The sequence below is a fragment of the Trachemys scripta genome, chromosome 2, assembly GCF_013100865.1.
Source record: "Trachemys scripta elegans isolate TJP31775 chromosome 2, CAS_Tse_1.0, whole genome shotgun sequence".
Lineage (NCBI taxonomy): Eukaryota > Metazoa > Chordata > Testudines > Emydidae > Trachemys > Trachemys scripta.
The window spans coordinates 161,011,947-161,025,021 of NC_048299.1; the positions used below are offsets into that span (position 1 = coordinate 161,011,947).

General features: G+C 40.6%; 1 protein-coding gene across 1 annotated transcript in view; it reads left to right on the forward strand.

Annotated features, from left to right (window-relative positions):
* The window catches only part of LOC117873065 (glutamate decarboxylase 1-like), a 101,934-nt gene that overhangs the window by 70,164 nt on the left and 18,695 nt on the right, over positions 1-13,075 (forward strand). The window contains exons 4-9 of the mRNA XM_034762070.1: positions 548-682; positions 3,250-3,492; positions 4,466-4,556; positions 9,284-9,396; positions 10,319-10,434; positions 12,767-12,846. Of these exons, the coding sequence (XP_034617961.1) occupies positions 548-682; positions 3,250-3,492; positions 4,466-4,556; positions 9,284-9,396; positions 10,319-10,434; positions 12,767-12,846 (778 nt within the window). The remainder of the gene's footprint in view (positions 1-547; positions 683-3,249; positions 3,493-4,465; positions 4,557-9,283; positions 9,397-10,318; positions 10,435-12,766; positions 12,847-13,075) is intronic.

Consider the following 13,075-nt stretch of genomic DNA (forward strand, 5'->3'; position numbering starts at 1 on the left):
GGCATGGTATGTAACTCTGGGGTGAGGAAGGGTTATCACAATTCTGGCAGGAACCAAAAACAGTGTATGGGAGGGTGAGGGGGATTAAGGTGAATTACTCAATTTGCTAATTCTTCAAAGAAGTACCACCCCCTAGGAAGGCTCGTGTATACTTGTTCAAACTGGGTTTTCCAGAGATCAACAGACAAAGAAGGGGCTTATGATACAAAAAGGCTGCATTTAAACTTACTTAGGGTCTTCTTTCTGATCCAGTAAATAGACAGGATATTCTGTCAAATAGGAGGCCCTAGGCCTTGCAGAAGAGTTGGAAAGACTTTGGCCTACTAGGGCCCCTACTGGGCTGATGATGACTGACTAGACACTCCTTGAGTGGACCTTGGAGTGGGGATACAGGTGCAGTTACCCTGGAACTGTGACTCTGGCAACTGTCACAGACTGAATACTGGACTAGTGGATGGACTATCGTCTGATCTGGTCTGGAAATTCCTATATTGCAAATAATCATTTAAAGCCATTTTCTTTTTTCAATCTGGTGGTATTTTCCCAGATGAACGGGTCCATCTTGAACCTTCCCAGCTGAGAGAGAAACATATCTCTAGCTTTCAGGGAGAATGTGAAGAAAAGGAAAAGGATACTAACGCTGAGATCCTTGTGGCTAATTTTTCAAATATCTATGCATCGGGTAAGTGTGACATAAAAAAACGAAACAACAGAACAACCAACTCTTTCTATAATTGTTCCTTTTGTTGTCAAAAAATTCTGTCTGGTGTTTCTCTTGGGAAGATTCCCTGTTTCTAAACAGCCTGTTGTGGAGATGTGTCATGGTTCAGCTTGATGACCACATTTTATATGACCAATGGGGAAAGATAGAGGACAATGAAGATGAAGTGTCCTCTTTTCTCTGTTCCCAATCTCTCCCTCTCTATTCCTCATTCTCTCTAATCTTCATAAATCTGGTAACAAATCTCCTAAATAAAGCCAGCAGGCAAAACTGGTAGTAGAAGTCCCCCCACTTTTTTTCCCACCCTCCATAGATTGATAGGCCAAGAACCAGCAATTTCTCCCCACATACACACTAGGTTTGCCAATTTTCTAATCGCGCAAAGCTGAACACCCTAGCCCTGCCCCTTCCCCGAGACCCACCCCACCCACCCCTTCCCCTAGGCCCGCCCCCCTAATCTCTCCCCCTCCCTCGGTGGCTTGCTCTCCCCCACCCTCACTCACTGTCACAGGGCTGGGGCAGGAGGTTTGGGTGTGGGAGGGAGTTAGGACTCTAACTAGGGATACAGACTCTGGGGTGGGGCCAAAAATTAGGGGTTCAGGAGGAGGATCCAGGCTGGGGCAGGAAGTTGGGGTGCAGGAGGGGGTGAGGGCTCCAGGTGGAGTTGGGGATGAGAGGTTTGGAATGCAGAAAGGGGCTCCAGGCTCGGGGGTGGGGCTGAGGGATTCAGAGTGTGGGAGGGGGCTGCGGGTTGAGGCACGGGGTTGAGGGTGTGGATTCTGGGGTGGGGATGGGGATGAGGGGTTTGGGGTGCAGGAGGTGGGTCCAGGCTGGGGGTGGGGCCGAGGCATTCAGAGTGCAAGAGGGGGCTTCAGGTTGAGGCAGGGGCTTGGGGTGCAGGAGGGGGTACGGGCTCTTTGCTGGGGGTGTAGGCTCTGGGGAGGGGCTGGGGATGAGGGGTTTGGGGTGCGGGAGGGGGCTCTGAGTTTGGGGGGGCTCAGGGCTGGGGCAGCGGGTTGGGGCTCTGTGTTGGGGCATGAGTTTACCTCGGGCGGCTCCCGGTCAATGGCACAGCAGGACTAAGGCAGGCTCCCTGCCTATCCTGACTCTGTGCTGGGCCCTGGAAGTGGCCAGCAGGTCTGGCTCCTAGGCAGGGGGGCCAGGACACTCCGCGCACTGTTCTCGCCCGCAGGCACCGTCCCCCTCAGCTCCCATTGGCTGTGGTTGCCGGCCAATGGGAGTACAGAGCCAGTGCTCAGGCCGGGGGGCAGCGCGTGATGCCAGGACAGGTAGGGACTAGCCTCCTTTAGACTCGCAACACTGCCGACTGGACTTTTAATAGCCCGATTGGTGGTGCTGACCGGAGCCGCCAGGGTCACTTTTTGACCGGGTGTTCCGGTTGAAAACTAGATGCCTGGCAACCCTACCACACACACATGCACCCTGAGGAGGAACCAAGGGTTCCTGTAGCCTGTACCTATAGACCAGAGGAGGGGTAGCTAAGCCATTAGGATTTTTGCTCATGCTCAGTGAAGACCTAGGAGTTTCTCTCTTCCTACTTCGCAGGCCACTGAGTACAAGGGAATGGATTCAAAGGGTATTTTCATCATGGTGGTGAGGCAGAGACCCAAGGATTTATGGATGATCTTGCCCCTCCTTTCTAGTGGGAAGAGGATGAGTGAAATTTTGATCCTATCAATTGCATTGTCACTAGTAGACTGAGAGGGAGCTGTGGTCTTCAGGTTCTGAGAATCAAACTGAAAACAGTAGCATAGTAAATCTCCTTTCTGTACCAGTAGGAAATTATCCCTGCCCTTCTAGCCTCTTCCAGTCTGAATTGGCCCTTCAACACCCTGTGAGAGAGTTGGGTCACTGAGCAAAATGCCTGTTTCCCCACTATCTGCATCTATGTTCTGAGCTCCGCACATGAAAGGTGCTACAGAAGTGCAACATATTGTGAATGCTACAGGAGGGTTAATGTGCTAAGCCCTTACATGATAATAGTAGGGATAAGTAATATGATAATGGGAACTGTGCCTTTAAGGGCTGAGCTTCCTAGAAAAAGAGTCTGGGTGGGACGCTGCAGAAGTTCATGTTGTTGTTGTTATGCACAGTTGGTTGGAACTGGTAACCGAATAAAGCAGATCTTTTCCAAGCACCTTATGCACTTAAGCCCACATCCTCAAAGGAATTTAGGAGCTTAACTCCCACTGATTTTCCAGTGTGGTGAGGATTCACTTCCTCAAAATGAACAGTTAAGACTTCCATTGGCAATAAGGCTCTTAAATACCTTGGAGGATCTGGGTCTGAATGATCACTGAACACCACAACGTGTTACAATGATGGAAGCAACTAGAGTAAACTTCTGAGCATGTTCAGTGGAAACTGGATATTCCCAGAAGCCTGTGCAGGGTGAGACTGAACAGAGCATTTGTGAAGTCTATAAAAGCAGTGTGTCGTGTCTCCAACCAACCTGACTCCTGAGTACTTGTTAACATTACACTGATGTTCCCTTGATTTCTTCCTAGACTTGTTGCCTACTAGGAATGGTGAGGAATTCACAGATCAGTTCCTGCTTGAAGTGGTAGAAATTCTCCTGAATTATATTAAAAAAACCTATGACGGGAAGAGCAAAGTTCTGGACTTTCATTACCCCCATCAGCTTCTGGAAGGCTTGGAAGGGTTCAGTTTGGAGCTGCGTGATCAGCCAGAGCCTTTGGAACAGATACTTGTTGACTGTAGGGATACCTTAAAATATGGAGTTAAAACAGGTAACGTAGTGTCCCCCACAGCAAAAATGTATCTGTCTCATATCTTCACAGGCATATATATCATTGTTTAGGGATCTGACATTTCTCCATACTGGAATCAATTTGTCCAGGACTCTTCATTTTGCCAGATTCATACAACTCGTTAAATATTTTTTTCCTTATCCTGTATTTCCAGTGGAGTGTGCATATTGTTCTGCTCTCAACTTGTTTTGATACAGTAAGAAATAAGGGGTGAGAATTCACTTCCTCAAGAGAACCAGTTAACACTTTCATGAACTATTCACTAATGTAATTCTTTATTTAAATAATTTAATGTAATTATTCATTAAAGAGAATTGTGTACAGGAACTGACAACATTTTAGATAGGGCTGAGTATTTTTGTTTGTTTTTCTGTTCTCTTTCCCCTTTGCAGTGCATGACACTAGGGAGGTTTCTAAAATATTTAGACAACTTTTCCAACTGTGTATATTTATTTTTAACGCCTTTTTAGATGTGAATTGACTTGGCATGTACAAAGGTTTAAGGGATAGCACATTGGGTTCAAAAATATCCTTAGATTTAGAGACAGTTGGTTCAGAATAGTAAAAGGGTTTTGATCTCAAATGGAAAAATGCTCTAAAGCACATAAATCTTATTGACCTAAATGCTTTTGAAAATGTTACCCACATTCCAATATAAGGAACCAGTTGTCTTGAATGATTTGAATTCTGGTGTTAGTAGAAAATAAGCTACTTAATTGGAAAATGTAGTTTAATTAATTTGCTCAATAAAGACTTGAATGTCCTATGTTTTACTTCATACCCATTTTTAAGGAAGGCTTCTTTCCCCAACATTAGCATAAAGAGACACACTTTCTTATTCTCCATACTGATTTCACTGTCCTTATCAACACAAGTTAACTGGGGACTGAGCTGAAGAACAATGTATTTCTATCTCTTACACAGATTCTGGTTTATTTTTATTTCATTTTAGGACATCCTCGCTACTTCAACCAACTCTCCAGTGGCCTTGACATTGTTGGACTAGCTGGTGAATGGCTGTCAGCTACTGCAAATACAAACATGTATGTACTGTAAATCCCAGTCTTTGGTTACAAGTTAACAAAAGCCAGCCACTTTTTACTACTTTTCTAGACTGCAAAGTACCTATCTGAAAACAAGCAAGCACAGACTTCCCATTTTTTAAACAAATGTGTGAACGCTTGCATAAATAGTGTTGGCTAGGTAGCAGGAATCTGTGCACTACAGGCAACCAAGGTAGATAAACCATGATGTACAGCAAAGTGACAATGGCTGTTCAGGAGCCTGCACTGGATGTAAACTCACTGGTTGTTTTCAAGTAGAACATACTCCGGACAGCAGTCTTAAAACTATGAGCCAATTAATTTAACTTAAGAGCAGCTAATAATGATCCAGGTTTATTTTGGGGCAAAACATACACAGATGTACTGAGTAGAGGGAATAACAGGGTTCACTTGAAAGACACATCAGTACCGAACAATGGGAACTCAAAATCACTAACATCCCTGTTTATGTTACAGGACTAGATTCAGTCCCAAGTTACATCCATGTGACCAAGGGTGTAAGGCCCCTGATGTTGGAAAATTCCCAGAGAGGGACTGCAGGAGACAGACTGCACACATCCCCTGCTCCACTAGGGAGCTCATAGCTGACCGATATAGCCCCAAAATGACTGCTGAGGAGAGAACATGGCTAGGTCAACCAAAGGATGAACTGATTCTCTGCCACAGCCTCTACCAGAGGGGTTCCCAGGAAATCCCAACCGCAAGTTAAAACTGATTGATTCTATTATAATTAAACATAAAATATAACAAAATTTCAGAGCTCTCAGATTTTCACTAGAAGAATTTCTGAAATAAAACACAAAGAAATTAAGTATATGCAAAATGTTCAGCATAACCATAACACAGCAAAATCTTCCTTTTTTTGTGAAACTTGTAGGACTGAATGGCCAAAATGAATATTTTGGCACATGCTGCCATATTTTCAAAGGAATCTCAAACCAGACTTCAGGATTGGCATGTGCAATTCTGCACCCTCAAATACTTTTGATACATCCAAGACATCTTAGTGAACACAAAACCTTAAATTGGCACCACATGCATCATGGGTAATTAGATGCTCAACTCCCTGATTTATAAATGCAAATACAAGGATTGAGCATGCTAAATGTTGGGAGTGGAAAAACTGCATAGACAAAACTTAGTGCATCAAGTTGCAGCTGCAAACTAAGAAGCGATTTTTGGAACATTTGATCCATATACTTCCAAGACTTTGATCTTGGAGATTTGGCCACATGTTTTCCAGTAAAATAAGACTTTGTAACAATTATACTGAACTTTTAAAACTCTAATTTGTTTTAATTTTGTTGATAGCATTTAATAATCCTAGTAAGAATTTTGTATATTACTCCGCAAGGAGTGTAAATGATTAAGGGCGGGTGTTTGAGATAAGGACAGGCAGAGAGAGAAAGAGAGAGTGAGAGACTTGGCTAAGAAAGTGTATTCAAGAACTGGATGCTTCCTGGAAGGGATAAAGGATCTAGCGGAGTTGACTGAAATATATATGTATTTTCCACAATTAATTTTGAAAAATTCTATCCCCTGCCCCACAAATTTTCTGTGGATGGAGGAAGTTTAGGTTTTTTTCAACAAAAAATCATTTCCCCCAAATAAAAATCTGTTAAAAAACTATTTTGGTTTAAAAAAACAACACCAGTTTTCAGCATATAAAAAAAAATCAGTTTCTATTTCTTTTTACAAAAATTTGGACCAAGATGAAAATTAATTTAGTTTGAATAATCATTTTTCATGTTAAAAAAAAGTTTTGACAAAAAAAGTTTTGTTCAGATCATTTTTGAGAATGGGAGGTGGAAGCAGAAGCCTTGAGGGGATTCTTGAAGATGCTTTATCTGTGGAGAATATGTGGAGTAGACTTTGTGGTCTTGGTAGGCAGGAGAAGTTGAAAAGTACTAGGTTTAAGCCATAAAATGCATGTATTTACTGAAAAGACATCACAAAGCCAAAGAGGGGAGCACCTCATAGAGACTGACTGTAGGGAGAATAGAAAGGAAGAATGGAGGTGATAGAGTTAGCCAATGTACCTTCCATGTGCCTAAAACCAAATATCTTACATCCATAATTTCCATTCATACATTCTAAGGGATGCCACTCAGTGCAGTTTATAATGTAATGGGGAAAAATAATCAAACTTTTCTTTTCTAAAAGGACAACATTATTAAAGACACTGGAATAGAGACTAGTGTCCACAGAGATGAGCAATGCTGCACCTAAACAGCTTTCAGCCACACTGTATTTCTGTCCCTATTTCCCAATTCAAATGTCTTAGCAGATTTTTACCATCCACAAGAACATTGGAACACATCTCTTTGGAGACATTTCAGAAAAACATGCATTGTATAACCCCATAGGAAAGATTAGCTGGAGAAAGTGTGCAGAATGTCAGTGTACCATAACATCTTAACCCTTTTCAGCTTAGAGATATATTAATTCACATACAGCAGAATTTATGTATTTGATAGTCTAAAAAATGGGGATGATAATGCTTACCCATTTTTGGAAAGTACTTTCAGATCTACCTAGGAAAAACACTATGGACAAAAACACTTACCTTTCCCTAACGTTACCTATGTGAGTAGCCCAACCAGAAGGGTACTAGTTATGTGGTTAAATATGTGCTTAAGTGTTTTGCTGGATCAGGGCCTAGTCAAGCACTAATGTATTATTAACTGGCTTGTCACTTTGACAGTCTGGAATGCAAATATAGTTTACATTCATTAGCCTACATTTTTGTACTTCAGTCAAACTTTTTCATGCACGGAGCATTGCACAGGTTAAAAATAGGCATGTAAAACTCTGGCTGCAGGTTTAGGTTTTTTTTTTTTTTTTTTTTTTTAAATGTAAGCCACAGATTTCTTTCAACCAAAGTAAATTCCTGCTATTGTTTTCTATTACAACAAAGCTGGGGTCTTTATGGAGATGCTTGAGTGGAAACTGCATAGACAGCTGTGAGTAGTTTGGTAAAATTATCCTGGCTGGTTGCTGCAGATTATAGTCTTTCACCTGGACATTTTGAACTAAATTTAAGAGCTGTCTTGGTATAGTTTTTTGGCTCAATCAAAATTGTTTCTGTTTTAGCTGGAGGTCTAATAGGTCTATAGTGAATAGTGTAGCTACACCACCAGATTAGCTATAACCATATTTTTTAACTAAATACAATTCTAAGAAAGAATAGAACATAAAAATATGTGCTGGAGAGCAGTACAATTCTAAGTAGTTTCAGTCAAAGGGAGAACAGAAAATAGCTACACCTTCAATTTTTATTTGCTATGATACAGTCATAATGTCATGCTCTGATAGTTACCTTCATTCACTAACTGCCTAGTAAACATTCATATCTTTCCCTTGTATTACAGAGCAGTATTAGCCACACAAAGCGACTGACTAATATGTCAGTCAGGAAACAGTACAGTGTTTGGGGTTATTTTAGCTTGGTAGGTAATTCCATTTTTCCAGATAAAAATCACTGCATCACTCCTAAATTTAGTCAATGCTAGCTCTTCCTCCTTTCCTTTGTATTTTTAAGAGTCCATACAAATGCTCACATGAGTGACTAGGAAGTTTTGGGAATGGACTTTTTAAATTGGTTTGGAGTCATGTAGATATTTGAATTAGGGTGAGAGCGTGTGTGTAATAAGCGGACTTTATGTCTCTCTCTAGTTCTTTGTCTGCTCTTATAACACTGGCTTCTTGTCTGTCTGCACACAATCTGGTCACTTTGGTTTGAGAGCCTTCTCCAACTCCATCTACAAATACCTTCCTTTAGCTCTCCACCTCAGCAGCTCCCCAGTATCTAATAGGGCCATGATGTGGCTCTACATCTATACATGGTTCTTTGGGAATCTTCTAAATGCTTTGCCTCACTCGGTGCCCAGGACATCATATTAGAAAGCACACCTGAGAGATGCTGTAGTAATAAACAGACAGTGTAACATTGTCTCATGTTATAGTTTCAAGCAAAATTCACTTGAGGAATGACTCTGAAATGTTGGACTATTTTAATCAGCTGAGCTGTGATTTTTAGGGCCATCCCAGTGCAAACAACAAATAAATCCAGTGAAGTCAACAGTTACACAGATGTAAGTGAGACAGAATCTAGAACATCATTTCTAGATTCAGTGGGCACAATTAAGGAGTCTACTTTTGCCACCTCTGGTATCTACAGTAATCACAGTATCCTTCTGTGCTTAGCAGGAAAACACAATTGCTGCAGAATGGCACATGTTGAGTGTTTAGTAACACCCACAGCATATTGCTTTCTAGAATTTGGGAAGAACATTAAATATGGCATTCCCCACTGATTTAAGGCAAATGTAGAAAAGACGGGTCTGTAAAATGATAGGTATTTCAGTTTCACACCATAGTAACTTGCAAAATAACTTTTTTTTTTATGAGAGACTTGAGGAGAACTGGCTAATGTTTATACTTTTTAAATACAATCTCAGGGTAGATAAAACATATCCTCTCTGAACATTTTCGCATTCAAAATGTATAGTCAGATAATGGATATTATGTGGGATGAGAAAGAAGAAGGTAATGGGGAAGAAAAAAGGAAAGGAGGCCACTAGTCTAATCTCACCCCTTATATCACTACTAAATCAAGTTGTCTCAATTACTTTTGTGCCTATTTTGTGTAATAGAAATACATTTCAGAAAACAGCCTGTTGCTATTTTTTTAAAACATATTTTAGGTTTACATATGAAATAGCTCCAGTGTTCGTTGTCATGGAGGAGATCCTTCTCAAGAAAATGCATGAAATGGTTGGATGGGGAGAAATGGAAGCAGATGGTATATTTTCTCCTGGTAAGTAGACAGGAAATTACTCTTGCTATGGGCCTGATCTGAAGCCCAAGCAAATCAGTGAGAGCCTTTCCATTAAGTTCACTCACTTTTGGATCAGGCTCTGTATGAAAACTGCACTAGGTTTGTTTTAGGGATCAGCAAAGTAGCTTAAATAAAATAGGCAGCAACTTGAACCTTCCCTTTAATCTAAAAGCAAACTTGAATTGAACTTTTTTGCAGTTTTCAATAATATGGTTAAATTATTTAAAACATTATTTATAATTTCAAAATATTGTTAATAGCAATCATGTAAATAAAAAAATGACAGGATAAAGAAGAAGAAGATTACTGCAATGAAAACTTTCTCAGAATAAAAATCCACAAAGCTTCTCAGAATTCAATTTTACATCAAGCTAATTATCAGAAAGTACCTTCTGGTGTAACGATACAATAAGAATAGAGAAAGAAATGAACCTCTCAGAAATCAGAATCTGATAATTCTGAATCAAGCTCCTTAATTCCCTCTGTTTCTGTTAGGGACTGGGACATGGTGGGTTGGGGAAAAGAAAAGGAGACTTGCAATCAAATTTGCCTGACAAGCATGAACCTTAAGAGTTCCAACAAGCTGGGACTCCCAATGGCAAATCTTATCAAATCAGTGGAAGGCTGGAGAAGTGCACAAGGGATTAAATGGTGGGGAGAAAATTCTGTGGCCAAGATTTGACTGGTATTCTATACACATATCCTGCAGTCAAAATGGGCAGTCAGCTGGTGAATTGCAAATTGTTGCATTAAGGAATCAAAATTAAGCCAATGGAGGTATGCTAATTTATACCAGTTGAGAATCTGGCCCTATGATGCAATGATGTAAAATTTAAATTCCCAGTAGGAATAAGCTATTCAAACCAAAATAGAAATATTTGTTTCCCTTCCATGCTGTTAGGTGGGACCATCTCAAACCTCTACAGTGTTCTAGTGGCTCGTTATAAGCGGTTTCCTGAGATTAAAACCAAAGGCATGGCAGCACTTCCACACATTTCACTGTTTGTTTCTGAACATGTAAGTACAGAATTATAATCAGTAGCTTGTCTCTGCTAGATTCGGTACTGAATCTTGAAAATCAGTATTTAAATATTCAGACTATGGAAATAAATTAGCTGAAAATGAAATGAAATATTTCTGGAGAAAGTTTGAGTGAGATTTTCAAAAGTGCCTACATGATTTAGGAGCACCTGTCCCATTGCAAGTAACTAGTGCTTGTTTTTATGTTCTAAGTCACACAGGCTCTTTTGAAAATCCCCTCTTATGACTTTAGGCACAGCCCTGCATAAGTGGTGTGGTGTAAGCTGCACCAGGACTAGCCCTGGAAATCACTGGGTATGTCTACGCAGCAATTAACCCCCCCCCCCAGCTGGCTCATGTGTAGTGGGAGGGTCCCAGAGTTCGAGCTGCAGACTGAGCCCAAATATCTACACTGCAATTAACCAGCCCTTCAAGCCCTAGTCATTTGGTATAGGCCAGCTGGGGGTATCTAATTGCAGTGTGGACATAGCCATTGTGACTCAGAAATGTATCTCTGAGTCACAGTTCCTCCCCTGTTATCCTCTAGCTTTAGAGGAAGGGATAGTAATTTCCTGCTGACCTGCACCAGCAGTAAGTTATCACACTCCCTGCACTGGCACTTTGGGGTGATGGAGCCACGGCCTTACCTATTCCAACCCACTGCTTTTGGTGTGAGGATGGGCAAGTAACTGGACAAACAGCACCCATTCACTGCTATGTGCATACACAAGGTTCAGATTTCACACCCAGGTGATATCTGGAAGAAGTTCACTCCTTCCTACTCCCTTATGCAGGTGCATTGTACAAGTCACAATCTGGCCCTTGGAATTCCCCCGCTCCCCTCTGTATAACTCAAAAACAGTGGCACTTTTCCAAGTGAAACTTTCTAGGGGTCTGATGATTGATGTCAATGGAAGTGTTTCCATGGACCTCAATGGATCAGGCCTCAGGTGCCTACTCTTCCCTGACTAGTCTGCAGACAAATGTGCATATATACAATTTAAAAATAAGAGTTTGAATGTTGTCATTGTACATGCATAGTATGAAACTTCAACTATATTTATATTTACACCATTGCTTATGGAACTGAGGCATAATGTAAAAGCAGAATATTGATGTTGGTTACTCAGGTGTGGCTTTGTGTTATTTCACGGTGGAATGTTCCACAGTTGCAAAAGTTGTTCACTCTGCTGCTGTGGATGTACAGAGTGAAATCAGTAGAGCTTTCAGTGTTTTTTAAAATCTAATTTATTTTTTTCATAAAAATAATCTCTTACATGGATGTTAACAGAGGACAATCTAGATTATTTTTAAACCTTTATTTAATAATGCAGAAATATTATGCAAAAAATGGGACATGTGAAATTCCAAATGCTATTTATCATCATAGTTGTATGTTGATGCAGATTTGTAGTTCCTTTTTAATAGTAAACTTGAGGTCAAGATGCAAAATAGTGCAAAAATAACCCACTATTTACCCTGTAATTAAATATATTTACCATGCAACCTGTAACTTAGGTTACATCCTCACTATGGGGGGGGGTCGATTTAAGATACGCAAATTCAGCTACACGAATAGCGTAACTGAATTCGATGTATCAGAGCCGACTTATCCCGCTGTGAGGACGGCGGCAAATCAACCTCCGCGGCTCCCTCGTCGACGGCGCTTACTCCTACCTCCGCTGGTGGAGTAGAAGCGTCGATTCGGGGATCGATTGTCGCGTCCCAATGAGACGCGATAATTCGATCCCCGAGAGATCGATTTCTACCCACCGATTCAGGCTGGTAGCGTAGACCTGCCCTTAAATAATCAATGATCATATAGGCACATGAATTTCCTACTGATTAACATAATTGCCATAAATCTAATAAATAATCTCAAGCATATTGTACACATTCCTAAAGCTTTTTTGCTTTCTTTGTCTTACTGAGAATAGTTGCTTAGTCTAATGACACTAGCTAGGATTTTAAAATGTACAGACTATCTGTCGTCAGGGCAAATAATTATCTCCACATGGGATCAGGAAGTAAACTCCTTATACAGCTAAGCACAATATTGCACAATTAGGAGCATTATGGGAGGGGTAAGCCTCTTTTTGAAATATTTGGTTTTGACCAGTGTTAGGCAGGATTTGATGGACTCTTGGAAATTTCAACATGCCCATTATTATACTCTTATATGTCATCACAACACCTGAACCATAATGTATTTAATATTTCTCTAGGGCAGAAAAAATAATGGTGCCATCCATATATCGTATGTACTTTGTATACACCAATGTATCTAACAAAACTCCCTTATAAACTTTTTATATATATATATTTTAAGAGCCATTATTCAATAAAGAAAGCTGCAGCGGTCCTTGGAATTGGGACAGATAATGTAATTGCAGTAAAGTGTGATGAAAGGTAAGCCCCTTAATGTCTACCAATAAATGTTTTTTTCTGAATTTAACCTTCTCTTGTGCCACTTGCTCTTGTGTCTATTTCTTAAGGCGAATGTATTTTATAAAATGATCTTGAGCTACAGCTAAAGCAGAATTGATTAAATGCAAAACTATGGGTCACTTATGAATCCAGACCCAAATTTGTAGGTCCTTATTCAGTATTTACTCAATCCCTATTTAGACAAAACTCT